This window comes from Panthera pardus, unplaced genomic scaffold (genome assembly GCF_024362965.1).
Source record: "Panthera pardus isolate Hobbes unplaced genomic scaffold, ASM2436296v1 HiC_scaffold_16, whole genome shotgun sequence".
In the NCBI taxonomy this organism is placed as follows: Eukaryota; Metazoa; Chordata; class Mammalia; order Carnivora; family Felidae; genus Panthera; species Panthera pardus.
In genome coordinates, this window is record NW_026526721.1 from 102,645,498 (window position 1) to 102,660,425 (window position 14,928).

Sequence of the window (14,928 nt, forward strand, 5' to 3'; positions counted from 1 at the left end):
TTCTTTATCCATTCGTCAGTTGATGGACATTTAGGCTCTTTCCATAAGTTGGCTATTGTTGAAAGTGCTGCTATGAACATTGGGGTACAAGTGCCCCTATGCATCAGCACTCCTGTATCCCTTCGTAGATTCCTAGCAGTGCTATTGCTGGGTCATAGGGCTGACAGTGCAAAGCCTGCTTGGGATTCTCTTTGTCTCTCTGCCTCTGTCTCTCTCTCAAAATAAAATATCTTTTAAAAAGTAATAATTTCGGGGGCGCCTAGGTGGCTCAGCTGGTTAGGCGTCCGACTTTAGCTCGGGTCATGATCTCACAGTTCTTGAGTTCAAGCCCCTCATGGGGCTCTGTACTGACAGCTCGGAGCCTGGAACCTGCTTCAGATTCTGTGTCTTCCTCTCTCTCTGCCCCTCCCCCACTCACTCTCTCTCAAAAATGAATAAATGTTAAATAAAATTTTTTAAAAAGTAATTTTTAAAAAATAACATGTGGGGCGCCTGGGTGGCGCAGTCGGTTAAGCGTCCGACTTCAGCCAGGTCACGATCTCGCGGTCCGTGAGTTCGAGCCCCGCGTCAGGCTCTGGGCTGATGGCTCGGAGCCTGGAGCCTGTTTCCGATTCTGTGTCTCCCTCTCTCTCTGCCCCTCCCCCGTTCATGCTCTGTCTCTCTCTGTCCCAAAAATAAATTAAAAAAATAAATAAATAAAATAACATGAATTATGTGGAAAACTTAATTATGAAAACATACACTTCGCTAAATTTAAGTTTTAAAAATAACATCTAGAGGATAAAAGTATAGTAATTCATTAACATCTTTCTCTGCTAGTCATCCAGATACCACCTGCCCATTAATAGAACAGCCAGACACACACAATAGTAATTTAGTCATCTTTGATAGTTTGTTAACTGTCAGGCCTAAAAACCATAGCTTTTTTTTTCACTTTTTCAACATGAAAATATACATTAAAATAAGAGGATAGAATATATTTTCAATAAATATATTTTAAATATACATATAAATCTCAAGAGGGAATCACGTTTTTCAAAGTTTATTTGTCTGGAAGAGCGAGACCAGAGAGCTGCCTATCACCCACTTCCCAGTTTGACTCACTGAGGTTTTCAAATCGATGTGACTACACACCTTCATTGATCCAAATTTAATTTGGATTCAATAAATTAGTTTCTTTTAAAAATGAGGCTGCTAGGTTGTTATATATTCACAATTATTGAATATTCACATTGCAAGTGAATTCCCAAATACCCACCTGTTCAGTGAATAACCAGAATTAATTAGTATAGACATGATGATAATGAAGCCAAACAATTTATCCAAATTAAATGTTCTTCTATGAAGAAAGGAAAGGCTGAAATTTTAGACCAGTAATGATTTAATTTTACTCTTGACTCTTTGGGGGACACTTAGTTTTTCTAAGCACAACAATTTGATGAATGGCTGGATCTTTGCTATGACTCAGCAATAGCTTTATCAACTTTCCTTTGTTTTTAAATGTGTATTTATTTTGAGAGAGAGAGAGAGAGAGCACGTGAACATGCATGTGTGGAAGAGGGGCAGAGAGAAAGGGAGAGAGAGAGTCCCAAGCAGGCTCTGTGCTGTCAGCAAAGAGCCCAATGAGGAGCTCGGTCCCACAAACCGCGAGATCATGACCTGAGCCGAAATCAAGAGTCCAATGCTTAACTGATTGAGCCACCCAGGAGCCCGTTTACAAACTTACTTTTTACCTTTTATCCAACACACATGGCCACCTAATACAGGATTTTTATGGGCAAACTTTTACATTGATTAATTTTGAAGATATTTTAGCTATTTTTTATCATTCTTTCTGTGCATTCTCCTTGAATTAAACTGACAAGGGAATAGCTCCATTTTGTTGCAAGTCAATCCTAACAGTTTCTAAACTCTTGAGACATACCAGCCCATCATGTGTCACTTGTTAGCCTTACACTCACACAGAAAAGAGTTGCACACACCTATATGAGATATACAAGATATTTGGTAAGAATATATTTATTAATTACAGATGTCAATCATATTTTATATGCAGATATTATTTAAATGGCATGGGAAATGGCATTATAATGCTAAATGAAAAAAGCTAAACTACAAAATTAATAGACACATGTTTCCAATACATATAAATATATTTTTTAAAGGTGATGTCTTAAAATAGGCAGAGTAATTGACTTTAGGTTATACAATATTTTTCTTATTTTTTCTGTATCATTTTTATACTCATGAAAAACATAATGAAAGTTGTTCTTTTTAGTAATACTACCTGTGTTGCCTGACTTATTCCACTGAACCCAAACTACAGCATTCAAGACACAGCTTATGGTGAAATTCCAGAATTTTCCTCTGGGTACAAAAGGAACCCAGTAAAAATGCTATCATCCTCAGGGCTGACATAGACCCCATTCCAATCTTTCGAAACTTCCAACCAGACTTGGTCCCCTGCACTTAATTTCAGGATGATAAGAAGAGACGCCTGGTCTATTTCATGGCCATAGAGCGTTTCTCTGGACTTGAACTGCTTCTTATTCTGGGCCACCAGGCTGATGCGAGCGGGTCTGCCCCTCACAGTGACATGGTAGGAAAATACATATGCGCCAGGAACACTACAGTTAAATTTGCCAGTGACAGGGCTGTAATTCCCTTGGTCATTATAGAGAACCTTGTCAAATTTGATTGGGATGTTGGGAGGAGGGAAAGGCTTCGATAAAGTGGCGCTGAAGGCTGACCGCAGCACTCTGGCCACCTCCCCCTTGGAGCCTTTGAAGCCCCGAGAGCCCTTCTTGCCAATAGATCCCCGGACCCCTTTGCTCCCAACCTCGCCTTTTGGCCCCACAGGCCCCGTAAGACCAGGAGGACCTAACTCTCCCTTTTCTCCTTTAACTCCTGGATCCCCTGGGGCCCCAGGCAGGCCATCTGGGCCGCTTTTGCCTTCCGTTCCAGTATCTCCTTTGCTACCTTTTTCCCCTTTCAGACCCTCCTCACCTTTTTCTCCCTTCCCTCCCCTCTGCCCAGACTCCCCACAGCAGCCCTTTTCCCCCATCTCCCCTTTCTCTCCCTTGGCCCCAGGCTCTCCATTCAAGCCAGGTGAGCCCGCAGCCCCCTGGTCTCCTTTATCTCCTTGGGTACCATTTGCACACGTGTCCCCTTTGGAGCCTTTTTGCCCCTTCACTCCTGTCAGTCCGATGTTTCCTCTCTCCCCCTTAGGACCAAGGCCACCTGAAACAGAAAGTTCAAATGACATTCAAGGATCACATTGAACAGAACGCTATTACCACAGAGCTCACGAAACAGAAATGACACCTACTCACTGAGACTGGAACCCCAACTCCTGTCTCAGCCACAGCTGTGCCATTTGGATCCTGCGGCTCTCTCACAGGGGGAGGAGTTAATGCCACCAAGTAGTGACAACCTATATTTAAATCTCATAAATCTAGTTCTATTTTTTTTTTGTACTTTTAAGATAAGAAACAGGATTTAGAACCACAGCGACCCATGGTAGTCCATTACCCTTTGTGTTTTGGCCCAACCCAAGTATTCCCCTACATCTCCACTAAGTCCATCCAAACCCAAAATCTCACAGGCAGAGAAGCTGAAGCTGTCTTTTTCCCAAAGACAGCTAGACTGAGGACACGAGCTCAGAAGCTTTTATTTAGTCTCCAAACTACCTGACCAGCACCTGTTGCACTCTAGCAATCAGGACACTGAAGTATGAGAATAAAAGCAATTCGTATGTCCATCTTACCTCCTGCATAAGTACAAACAGGAAGAAAATTAGGGGCTGTGCTGCACACATGACTGAACGCAATAGATACAGTTTACACTCTACCTGGTTCTCCGGGTTTTCCCGGGTATCCTGGGGCTCCACTTGTTCCTTGGTCCCCACGTTCCCCCTTAAGTCCTAAAATGATACCAAGATTAACTTTCTTCCAACTATATTAGTTATGGTATAACTAACATCCATTTTGCAACCATGTTACAATCCAACACTTCCTCTACCAAAATGGATAAAGGAAAAACGATACGGGAAAAAAATTTATCGAGCATGATTAGGAATATTTTGTTCCAGTTGATGGTGAACCATTTAAACAAGATTTGGGATAGTGCCAATCTCTTTGCACAAAATTCAGCTTTTCCCCCAGCATTCTCCTTGCTCTTCAAATCTCTCATGAAATTCATGATATTTTGTCTTGTTATTTATGTGTTTGTTTTTTCTTCTTATGAATCTTGAATAACAGTTAAAATATCCCCTTCTTTATGTTCCCCACAATGCCTAAAAAAGAGTGTCACCACCTTATAACACAGAGCACACGTTCTGCAATTAGCTAAAACTAATCATATCAAAAACCCTTCCCCGGGCATCTGGGTGGCTCAGTCGGTTAAGCTTCCGACTTTGGCTAAGGTCATGATCTCACGGTTTATGGGTTCGAGCCCCAGGTTGGGCTCTGTGCTGACAGCTCGGAGCCTGGAGCCTGCTTCAGATTCTGTGTCTCCCTCTCTCTCTGCCCCTCCCCCACTCATACTCTGTCTCTCAAAAATAAATAAAATATTAAAAAATTAAACAAAAAAAACCCCATCCAGGATAGTGAATATAAATACAAATATAAATATAAAATGCAAATATATAGTCCTTGACATAGAGCATTAGGGAAAAGCCAATTTTCATTGTGTTTGGAATTTTTTTCATATGCCCTTTGGACAAATCACAGAACTGTAAAAATTCATGTTTGAAAAGAAATCTAAAGATCTAGGTTTTGGGATATTTTCCCAGTGCCACAAAATGCATTTTTATACTGGACCTGCTAAAGGCCCCTCCTGTTACAGTACAACCACACTAAATTCATTTTTATTGAAAATGATAATAGCAGTAATAATAGTAGGAGGAATAATAGTTAACTTTTATTGAGCATTTCCTTTGTGCCAAGTAATGTTCCAAGTTCTTAACAAGATTTTTAAAGAATTTAATCCAGGGGCACCTGGGAGGCTCAGTCAGTTAAGCATCTAACTCTTGATTTGAGCACAGGTCATGATCTCACAGTTTCTGAGTTCAAGCCCTGTATTGGGCTCCACACTGAGAGTGTGGAAGCTGCTTGGGATTCTGTGTCTCCCTCTCTCTCTGCCCTTCCCTTGCTTTCTCTCTCTCTCTCAAAATAAATAAATAAACTGTAAAAAAAAATTAATCTGGTGGCACAGTCCGTTAAGGGGTCGACTCTTGATTTCCCATCAAGTTATGATCTCACTGTCATGAGATCCAGCCCAGAGTCAGGCTCTACATCCAGCATGGAGCCTGCTTGGTATTCTTTCTCTCCCACTCTCTCTGACCCTCCCCTGCTCGTGTGTGTGCATGTGCTCAAGTGCTCTCTCTCTCTTTCAAAAATAAAAAAATAAGTAAATAATTTTTAAAAATTAATCCAACCTTTTCAATTCAAAATTAATTCTCATTTGATATTAACATAGCCCCTTGGATAACAGGGAGACTCATATAACAGAGCACATTTCATCAATGGGAACATTTTTCATTTACAGAAGTTTATAGCATCTCCCCTCAAGAAAGGTAGAGCAGATATTTTTACCACTTTTTATCACAGAAGAAACTGAAGTATGAAAGTTTACAAATTCGCATACAGTCAAACATGACTGTATGTAACATTGGTTGGCATCAGTTTGCCAACCATATTATTTATGATACAACTAATATTTTTTTTACTTTTTTAATTTACTAATTTTTATTTATTTGGTTTTATAGATATAACTCCTTTCTTATGTGCTGAAAATTTTTAAATTTTACTTTCTTTTTTTTTTTTTTAATTTAAACCCAAGTTAGTTAACATATAGAGTAGTAATGATTTCAGGAGTAGAATTTAGTGATCCATCATTTATGTACAACGCCCAGTGCTCATCCCAACAAGTGCCCTCCTTAATGCCCATCACCCATTTAGCCCATCCCCCCCACCCAATATCCTTCCAGTAAGCTTCAGTTTGTTCTCTGTATTTAAGAGTCTCTTATGGTTTGCCTCCCTTCTTATCTTATTTTTACTTCCCTTCCCCTATGTTCATCAGTTTTGTTTCTTAAATTCCACATATGAGTGAAATTATGTGATATTTGTCTTTCTCTGACTTACTTTGTTTTTTTGTTTTATTTTTGTTAGGGAAAAAGAAATCCAATGTCAAATTACAAATTGTGAGAAGAGACTCCCCCCACCACCAAATTTCACAAGACCAGCTAGAGAAATCCCACATAAACTGCTCAGTAGTTTTCTAAGTAGCTGACCCCCTTCCATTACCATTCCACATAAAATTTACAATTTGGAAATTAACCCATAGGTCATCAGGAGAATATCTGTATCCCTTTGGAGAGAACCCAACTCTGAATGGAAGTGAAGGACTATTCTAACCCCCGTCCTTGCCAATACTCATATACCAGCCTTACTGCACAGTTATTCTGGTTCTCAATTTCAATTTAACTGCTTACATTGAGTTTACTTAATCAGGTTGTGATGAACCAGAATGCAGTCATTCAACTCATTTATTATTTTAACTTTCAATCTTAACCAAGAGTCCAAGCTAAGTCTGGAAATAAAAAGAAAGTAGAGTTGCCCCTTTATAGAGACTGGCTGAATGAATTTCTACTTTTGATCTTTCATCAAAGTGTAATCTTAAGAACCTTATCTTATCATACTTCCCTGTTTTTTTCTTCTACTTCCAGAAGTCTGCCTTCCAAAATGTATGAATCACTGGGGAGGTTCATCACTCATCTTTATTTCACAGGGCTTTCCGCTAACATAATTCAGCCACAAAAGGATTAAATGTTTCCGAGAATGAAAATCGCATAACTGACAACTGTGAAGGAGCTCTTTCTTACCTTAGCATCTTTTTGGAGTAATTACTTCACTGAATATTCTACTAGAAATGAGTTAGACAGTTCCTCAGCCATGTGGAGGGTGATGTATAGATGATATTAGGTCTTTTGACATGTGACACTGAGGCTAAAACATTTAACTTGATGGATAGATGGTATTTCTACAGGCTGGTAGTATTCACTGCGGAATTTTTAAATGTCCCGGTGAATCTATAACCTTCCCTCAATGTCTTGAAGCACTTAGAGAACCAGGGATTTCCCCTGGCTGATAGATCTATGGAATTACAGAATTTCTGAGCCGGAAAAGATCTATGAAAGCACACATAACCACAAATCTTCTTTGATAGTAAATAGGATATAAATAAATACCTAGTCTATTCCCCATTGATTTCCAGATGAGGTAAAGTGACTGGTACAAGGTCATTGCTACAAGCTTGATTTCTTCCATTTTAATTCAGTGCTCTTTCCACTCCTGATTGGAGTGAGCCAAAAAGGCATGTCATATTCTCCTTAGTAAGGATGCTATCAATCTAAACAGAATAATTCTATAGGGTTATAGCCTGCTCTAGTTAGTTTTATCTAATACAAAATTAATGTGTATCATGAGGAAGAGCTCACTCAGGAGTATACCGGAAAGGATCCTTCCCCAGAGACTATACCCTGTGGTTCCCAGTCACTAGGTCAGCTGTGTGGCCAACAAGACATAGAAAAGATGTGTGAGGGGTGCCTGGGTAGCTCAGTCAGTTAGGCGTCCAGCTGTTAATTTCTGCTCAGGCTATGATCTCATGTTCATGAGATTGAGCCCCCCATCAGGCTCTGGGTGGGTGTGGAGTCTGCTTAAGATTCTTTCTTTCCCTCTCCCTCTGCCCCTCCCCTGCTCTCACGTGCCTGTGCTCGCTCTCTCTCTCTCTCTCTCTCTCTTAAAAAGAAGAAAAGACAAGATGTGTGAGAGCCTACATGTGTGGAAGGGAAGGAGGGAGGGTGGAGAGAAAGAGAGAAACGTTACCAGAAAACTTTAAAGTCCCTCAATAGACTATTTATAAAGTTAACATTTTTATATCAAATATAACTTGCAATATGCCTTACCAAGTTTTTTACATTTTTAAAAATTGATCCACCTGCAAGAATATGGTATTTACTTAGCAGGTTGCTCTCCTGAAAAATGATACAGAACATGTCTTGAGTTTTGACACGAAATGGATATAAGTACCTACCTTTCTCTCCTTTCTGGCCTTTTGGACCTGGGGGTCCAACAATTCCTGGTGGCCCTGGGATCCCCATTCCACCAGCCTCTCCCTTAAGACCTGGAAATGAGATTTAAAACCATCAGGATAAAAAAAAAATTCTCTTTTGAAATTCATTAGTTCTGGAAAAAAAAATTTTTTTAGGCGTCATTTCATTGAGACCAATAACTGTCAGAGTCTTAATAATAAAATCCGGGTAAGACTAAAACAACTACATAATCCTAAGGACAATATTTTTGTCTGATTTATAATTTTGTGCCACCTGAATAGATAAATTGAGCCCATTAGTCCTTGTCACTGGATTCATGGCAGCAGTGAAACGATTCAGGGAAGCACTGCCATATCAAACAAGGACAAAATGATTATCTGGCTCTTAACCTCATGTGGACCACACTCTCTAATTGGAAGTAAAACCCAATACCTAGCATTTTTGGTTTTCTCATTCATTCACTTATGCATTTTTTCAGGAAGTATTGCTGAGGCCTCCTAGACACCAAGCACCATACGAGGTGTTAAGAATCAGCTATCAACATCCCAGCTGCTCTTTCCCTGGTGGAGCTGAGAGCCTGGGAGAGATAAACACTGAACAATAACCACACCAATAAGTAGAAATTATCACATTGCAGCTAGTGAGGCAAAGGAAAACAGGAAAGTCCCATTATAGATTGTGCTAAAAGAACCTAATTTATGCTATCAGAGGAGACATCCCTGGGAAAATGACAAATGAACGAATTAGGATTTTCTGAAACAAAAAAAAAAAAAAAAAAAAAAGAAGGAAAAAGAAAAAAAAACAACCCCAAAATACATAGATGAGCATTTTGGGAAAAGACCATGGTGTTTTTAAGAAACTGAAAGACGAGCACAGTGGGTGGGGCGCCTGGGTGGCTCAGTTAGTTAAGTGTCCGACTCTTGGTTTCAGCTCAGGTCATGATCTCGAGGTTTGTGAGTTTGAGCCCCGCATTGGGCTCTGCGCTGGGGGTGCAGAGCCTGCTTGGGATTCTCTCTCTCCCTCTCTCTCTGCCTCTCCCACACACTTTCTCTCAAAATAAACAAATAAAGTTTACAAAAATGATAATAAAATAAAATAGTTGGGTTTGAGAGGGTTTATTGTCATTTTCCAGTTTGTTTAATGTCCCTCTTATGCTAGATTTCTAACTTTTTAACCAAACAGCATCTTTGAAACACTGAAACAGTAGAATAAATATCTATGAATCTCAGAAACAAGACCCTATTAGGCTGAGAAGAGGAAAAGACTCCTACTACAGCTAACTGGAAAAACAAACACAATTTATTGAGCACTTATTCTATCAGGTACCACAGTGAGTCTTTACGTGTATTACCTCATTCTGTCTCTTGATGACCCCATGAAGTTGGTACTATTCTTATCCCATTTTACTACTCTCTTTATTGTCTATTTATTTTTGAGAGAGAGAGAAAAAAAAAGAGAGAATCAGTAGGCGAGGGGCAGAGAGAGGGAGACACAGAATCCAAAGCGGGCTCCAGGCTCTGAGCTGTCAGCACAGAGCTGGGTGCAGGGCTCGAACTCAAGAACCATGAGATCATGACCTTAGCCGAAGTCGGATGCTTAACTGACTGAGCCACCCAGGCACCCCTTAATTTTTTTTTTATTTTCATTTATTTTTGAGACAGAGAGAGAGAGAAAGAGAGCACAAGTGTAAGCAGGGGAGGGGCACAGAAAGAGAGGGAGACACAGAATCGAAAACAGGCTCCAGGCTCTGAGCTGTCAGCACAGAGCCCAACACGAGGCTCAAACTTATGAACCACGAGATCATGACCTGAGCCCAAGTCCAATGCTTAACCAACTGAGCCACCCACTCACCCCCCACTTCTACTATTTTGTAAACTGAGACTTAGGTAATGACGCTTCCCAAAGGTAGGACCATGATAGACAAGACATTCTGAGCTCTTGAACACTCTGCTCTGTGCTGACTTGTTCAGACTAAAACATATGAGCACCCCAGGCAGGCAAATAATTTGGCATACGTCCAAAATGTTTGTCCTATGTATTTAGAGGAGAGACTGAGCTCTGAGAACTGTCCAGCTAATCTACCAAAGGGTAAAACAAAAGCTCTCATGTGACAGACCTACAGCCTTAGAAGACAGTTTAGCAACCAGCTGTGTTTACTTGACCATGTCCTTGGAGGTCTTCACCCTCAAGCAGCTCACCAGCCAGATATGATACTAAGAGGAATTCTGGTAAATGTAATTTTCTCGGTATCATTGCATTTCCAATAATGTTTCAGCAATCCAGAAATCTTCATGCCCTGACCACTGCCCAGCAACTCTACCTTTTAATTCCAGCTCTGCATGAATATTGATCACATTTCCCAAAAGGTTCCTACTATAGGATGAAATGAATGAAAAGCTTAATGAGGGTGCACAATTTCTGCTTTTATAACTTTAAGTTCTGCAGGCAAGACATAACAAATATATATATGTCATTTTTTTTAGGGAATAGTGAATTTTAAACTGACACTCCTATCTCAATTTTACCTGAGTTCTCTGCTATATGACATGTAAAAGCTGAAATGTATTACAGTAAAACTCAGTATATGCATAATGTATATATTAAAGATATCTTAAATTTTGAAATATATAACCATGATGTTCAATGGAGAACATTGTTGGGCAAGGATACAGTGTTGCCTTGGAATCTCAGTGAAGAGCAAACTGAATCCTGCCCCTTATTCTCCCCGTCCCAGACATGCCATTTCTAATCCTAACTACAAATAGCACTCCAGAAATCCATCAGTCAAGACACATTCTAACTAGCCAGCAGAATTTTCATTTACCCTTTTTACATCAGCCATTAACGAGAAGACTGTACTGGCAGTAAGTTTGTAATGTGAAGAACTGTGTGCCAGGGCTGGGGTCAGGAGCCTGGTTTCTGCTCTAGCCAGCGCTGTCCAATAGAACTTTCTGCACTGATGAAAATGCTCTGTATCTGTACCGCCCAATACAGTAGTCTTTGGCCACGTGTGGCCATTGAGCATTGGAAATGTGGCTAGTGTCATTGAGGAACTGAATTTTTAATATTAATGTTTATGTTTATTTTTATTAATAGCCACACGTGTGGCTGGTGGGCAACACAGCACCCATTTGCATTTGTCACGGTGTTACACCTAGACCCTGTCACCATTTGCAGGACAATGTAGAAACCTTTGGGACAATTCTACCTCCAATCCACCTCTCAACTCCAAGAACATCCAGGTAGGAAATATGGCTTCATGCACTTTCAAATACCTGGCTTTCCAGTCTCTCCAGGTTCTCCTTTTTGCCCTGGGACAGATGAACAACAATCACAGCAATTCAGAAAAAAATCAGCCGTGTCAAGAGTGAAGTTTTCAAAGGGGAAGAGAGTGGCAGTACCGAAGGCAGAATCTAGGGCTGGGGGGTTGGGGGTCGGTTCCACCATTTCAGCCACTTCTGTGAAAGGAATTTCCTCTTCTTCTGGAGGTGGGCCACTGGACGGCTTTAGACCCTTCGGCATCTCTTTTCCGTCAGATTTCTTCGTAAATTTGGGATGTGGTGTGGTCTTTGCTACTGTGTCCATACCAGCAAAAGCCAAAATAATTAAAATGGCACACAGCCAAGAAAACATCCACATAGTTGAGGCTGGAAGAAAGATATAATGGGAATATATATACACATATGACATGAGATCCAAATGTAATGATTAAGTGATATAAATATATAAGAAGGAAATATATAAACGCATATGAACCATAAGAATAAACAGTATGCATAATATTGAGTGGTATTTTAAATGCATTTTAATGCAAATATGTACTTGAATCACAACAGGATATTTTGTTTACTTAAAATATTTATCATAAGGAAGATTTTGCTTCAATTCTCCTTTCTGGTTGTTTTCCTGGTGCTACATGTTCTAAAATATTGTTTTCAATCATTCAAATTATCTTGCCAACTAGCGAACATGATCTATAATAAATGCAACATGACTTAATAGCTCATATACCCTGTGGAAAACAAATATGTATAATTTCCTGACTGACCTCACTCAGATTTATAGGAATCAAATACATTTGTATTAGAGGGAGATGAAAAATATTGAGCTGAGTAGTTTATTCCAGCAAACTCAATTATTTCAAGAAAAAATACTGGTGAAAGTGTCCTTAAATCTACTAGGGATAATGGTCCTGTTGTGAGAGCAATTTTTTAGAATCTATTGTAATAAATGGAGAGAGAGGGAATAAAAAGATCATAAACTTGAATATATGCTATATCTTCCGATTCTTCACATGTCATTTAACTCTCCAATTCTTCACTTCATCATTTGAGGAGTTTTCCTGAAAACTCACATTTATCCTTGCATGATTTTAATGGGGCAGAGGGTGGTTATTCTTATTAAGGCTTTTATTAATCAGAGTGATATGAGACAAAGTTCCCAATGAAGTGAAATTGTGAAGTGCGGTCCCCAGCAACTCACAGCCGTTCAGATGTTACCAACAGATGGCCAGGGGTAGAAATGCATGTTTTCTGGTTGGAAAAAGGAGCAGTATGAGGGTAAAGAGAATGGGTTAAGGATCGTAATAACACCTACTATTTATAGAGCTCCTACTATGACCAGCTGCCTTACATTCACCCATCTAATCAGTTCTCAAAACTGCTCTGCCAGGTAGAAGACACTATTCATCTTCACGAATGAGGACACAGGAACCAAGGGGTTCTACGCCTCATTCAAGATCATGCAATCAGAAAGTTATGAATTCAGAGCTGAAATCCAAGTCTGTTTAATTTCAAAGCCTCAGAGCACCGGGCTGGCTCGGTCGGTTAAGCGTCCGACTTCGGCTCAGGTCATGATCTCACAGCTCGTGACTTCGAGCCCCACGTTGGGCTCTGTGCTGACAGCTCAGAGCCTGGAGCCTGCTTCAGATTCTGTGTCTCCCTCTCTCTCTGTCCTTCCACTGCTCATGCTCTGTCTCTCTTTCTCTCAAAAGTAAATAAACATTTTTAAAAAATGCTTTTTTAATTTCAAAGCCTCAATCCTTTCCCACAAATCACATGGCATTTGTAAGGATGACACTAAAGAACAAGAAATCCAAGGGCAGGATCAGTGGAAGAATAAATCAGAGGAGATGAGAAAGGGCTCAGATAAGATGCTGCATTTCTAAAATCATATAAAATCCCAAAACGCTAACTTTCCTTCAAGTTGTCTTCATTGCCATATTCACCCTCTCAACCAGTATTTACTGAAAATCAACAATGCCACAAACACGGAGAAAGCAAACGTGAGCCATGGTGTTTGTCCTTAAGGAGTGTACAGTCTGCTCGGAAAGATGAAAAACAGCAAAAGCAAAGAGGAAAGTGTGAAGGGTAAGTGATCGCACTGCATTTTCCCAAATATAGACCTGATGTCCCACTCTCCTCCAACCCCTGCAAAAGTCAGCGCATAAACCAGAGTTACTAAGCATCAATCAGCTAAATTCAGGCCCAGCAAAAACCAGGCAACAGAAGTATTCCAGCTACATATAAAATAGTTCAAGTTTCATCAATTCACACAATTGCTGTCAGTAAAACATTCATTTATTTGTTCAACAAACATTTATTTGAGCATCTCTGAAGTGCCAGGTCCCGTGCTGGGTCACAGAACATAAAGACAAGTAAAACCCAGCCCCATCCCTAAGGATCTTGTCTGCGCTGAACATCCGAACACAGCAAATATCCAAAGTGCAAAGTATCCAAAGTGAAATATTGGTAACTTCTAATTCTCTCGCCACTTTGCCATAAGAACTCAACTTTGCAGAATGCTGAGTATAAATGCTCTAAGACATTGCTTATGCTCTCTTAAACAAATGAAATCATATGGAAAAATAACCCTTTTTTTCCTCACTAAAACATGTCTGTGTTTTACCATGCATACAAAGTATTTCTGACCCTGAAAACATGTTATGATAGCCTCTCGGTAAGCCAGTCCTAAGGTGGCCAATAAGAGAGAAGCTGATATAGTAAGAGATAAGCTGTTGGGATTGGGAGGAGAAGGGATCTAACACCAGGAACATGACAGGCATTGTCCAGGCACTTTATAATTATTATTTCAATTACATCACACATGAACCATGCAAGATAAGATTTACTATGCCCATATAATGGATTATAAAACTCAGGCACAACAAAAATAGACACAAAGATCAATAGGACAAAATAGGAAACCCAGAAATAAACCTACAATTATATGGTCAATTAATCTTCAACAAAGCAGGAAAGAATATCCAATTGGAAAAGACAGTCTCTTCCACAAACGGTAATGGAACAACTTTCCAGGAACATGGAAAAGAATAAAGTGGACCACTTTCTTACACCATACACAAAAATAAATTCAAAATGGATGAAAGACCTAGATGTGAAACCGTAAAAATCCTAGAAGAAAACACAGGCAGTAACTTCTTTGACATCAGCTGTAGCCACTTCTTTCTAGATATGTCTCCTGAGACAAGGGAAGCAAAAGCAAAAATGAACTATTAGGATTACATCAAAATAAAAACCTTCTGCATGGTGAAGGAAACAATCAACAAAACTAAAAGGCAACTGAAGGAATGGGAGAAGATATTTGCAAATGACATATCAGATAAAGGGTTAATAATCAAAATATACTAAGAACATATAAAACTCAACACCAAAAAACAGATAACCCATTCAAAAAATGAGCAGAAGACATGAGTAGACATTTTTCCAAAGAAGACATACAGATGGCCAACAGGCACATGAAAAGATGCTCAACATCACTAATCATCAGGGAAATAAAAATCAAAACTACAATGA

The 14,928-nt window shown here is 39.7% G+C and overlaps 1 protein-coding gene across 1 annotated transcript in view; it reads right to left on the reverse strand.

The window, feature by feature from the left end:
* Window positions 1–2,067: 2,067 nt before the first annotated feature.
* The window catches only part of OTOL1 (otolin 1), a 29,886-nt gene continuing 17,025 nt past the window's right edge, over window positions 2,068–14,928 (reverse strand). Inside the window, exons 2-5 of the mRNA XM_019435141.2 lie at window positions 11,389–11,760; window positions 8,095–8,184; window positions 3,851–3,922; window positions 2,068–3,240 (exon numbers count right to left, since the gene is read on the reverse strand). Of these exons, the coding sequence (XP_019290686.2) occupies window positions 2,342–3,240; window positions 3,851–3,922; window positions 8,095–8,184; window positions 11,389–11,752 (1,425 nt within the window). The 5' untranslated portion in view covers window positions 11,753–11,760 and the 3' untranslated portion in view covers window positions 2,068–2,341. The remainder of the gene's footprint in view (window positions 3,241–3,850; window positions 3,923–8,094; window positions 8,185–11,388; window positions 11,761–14,928) is intronic.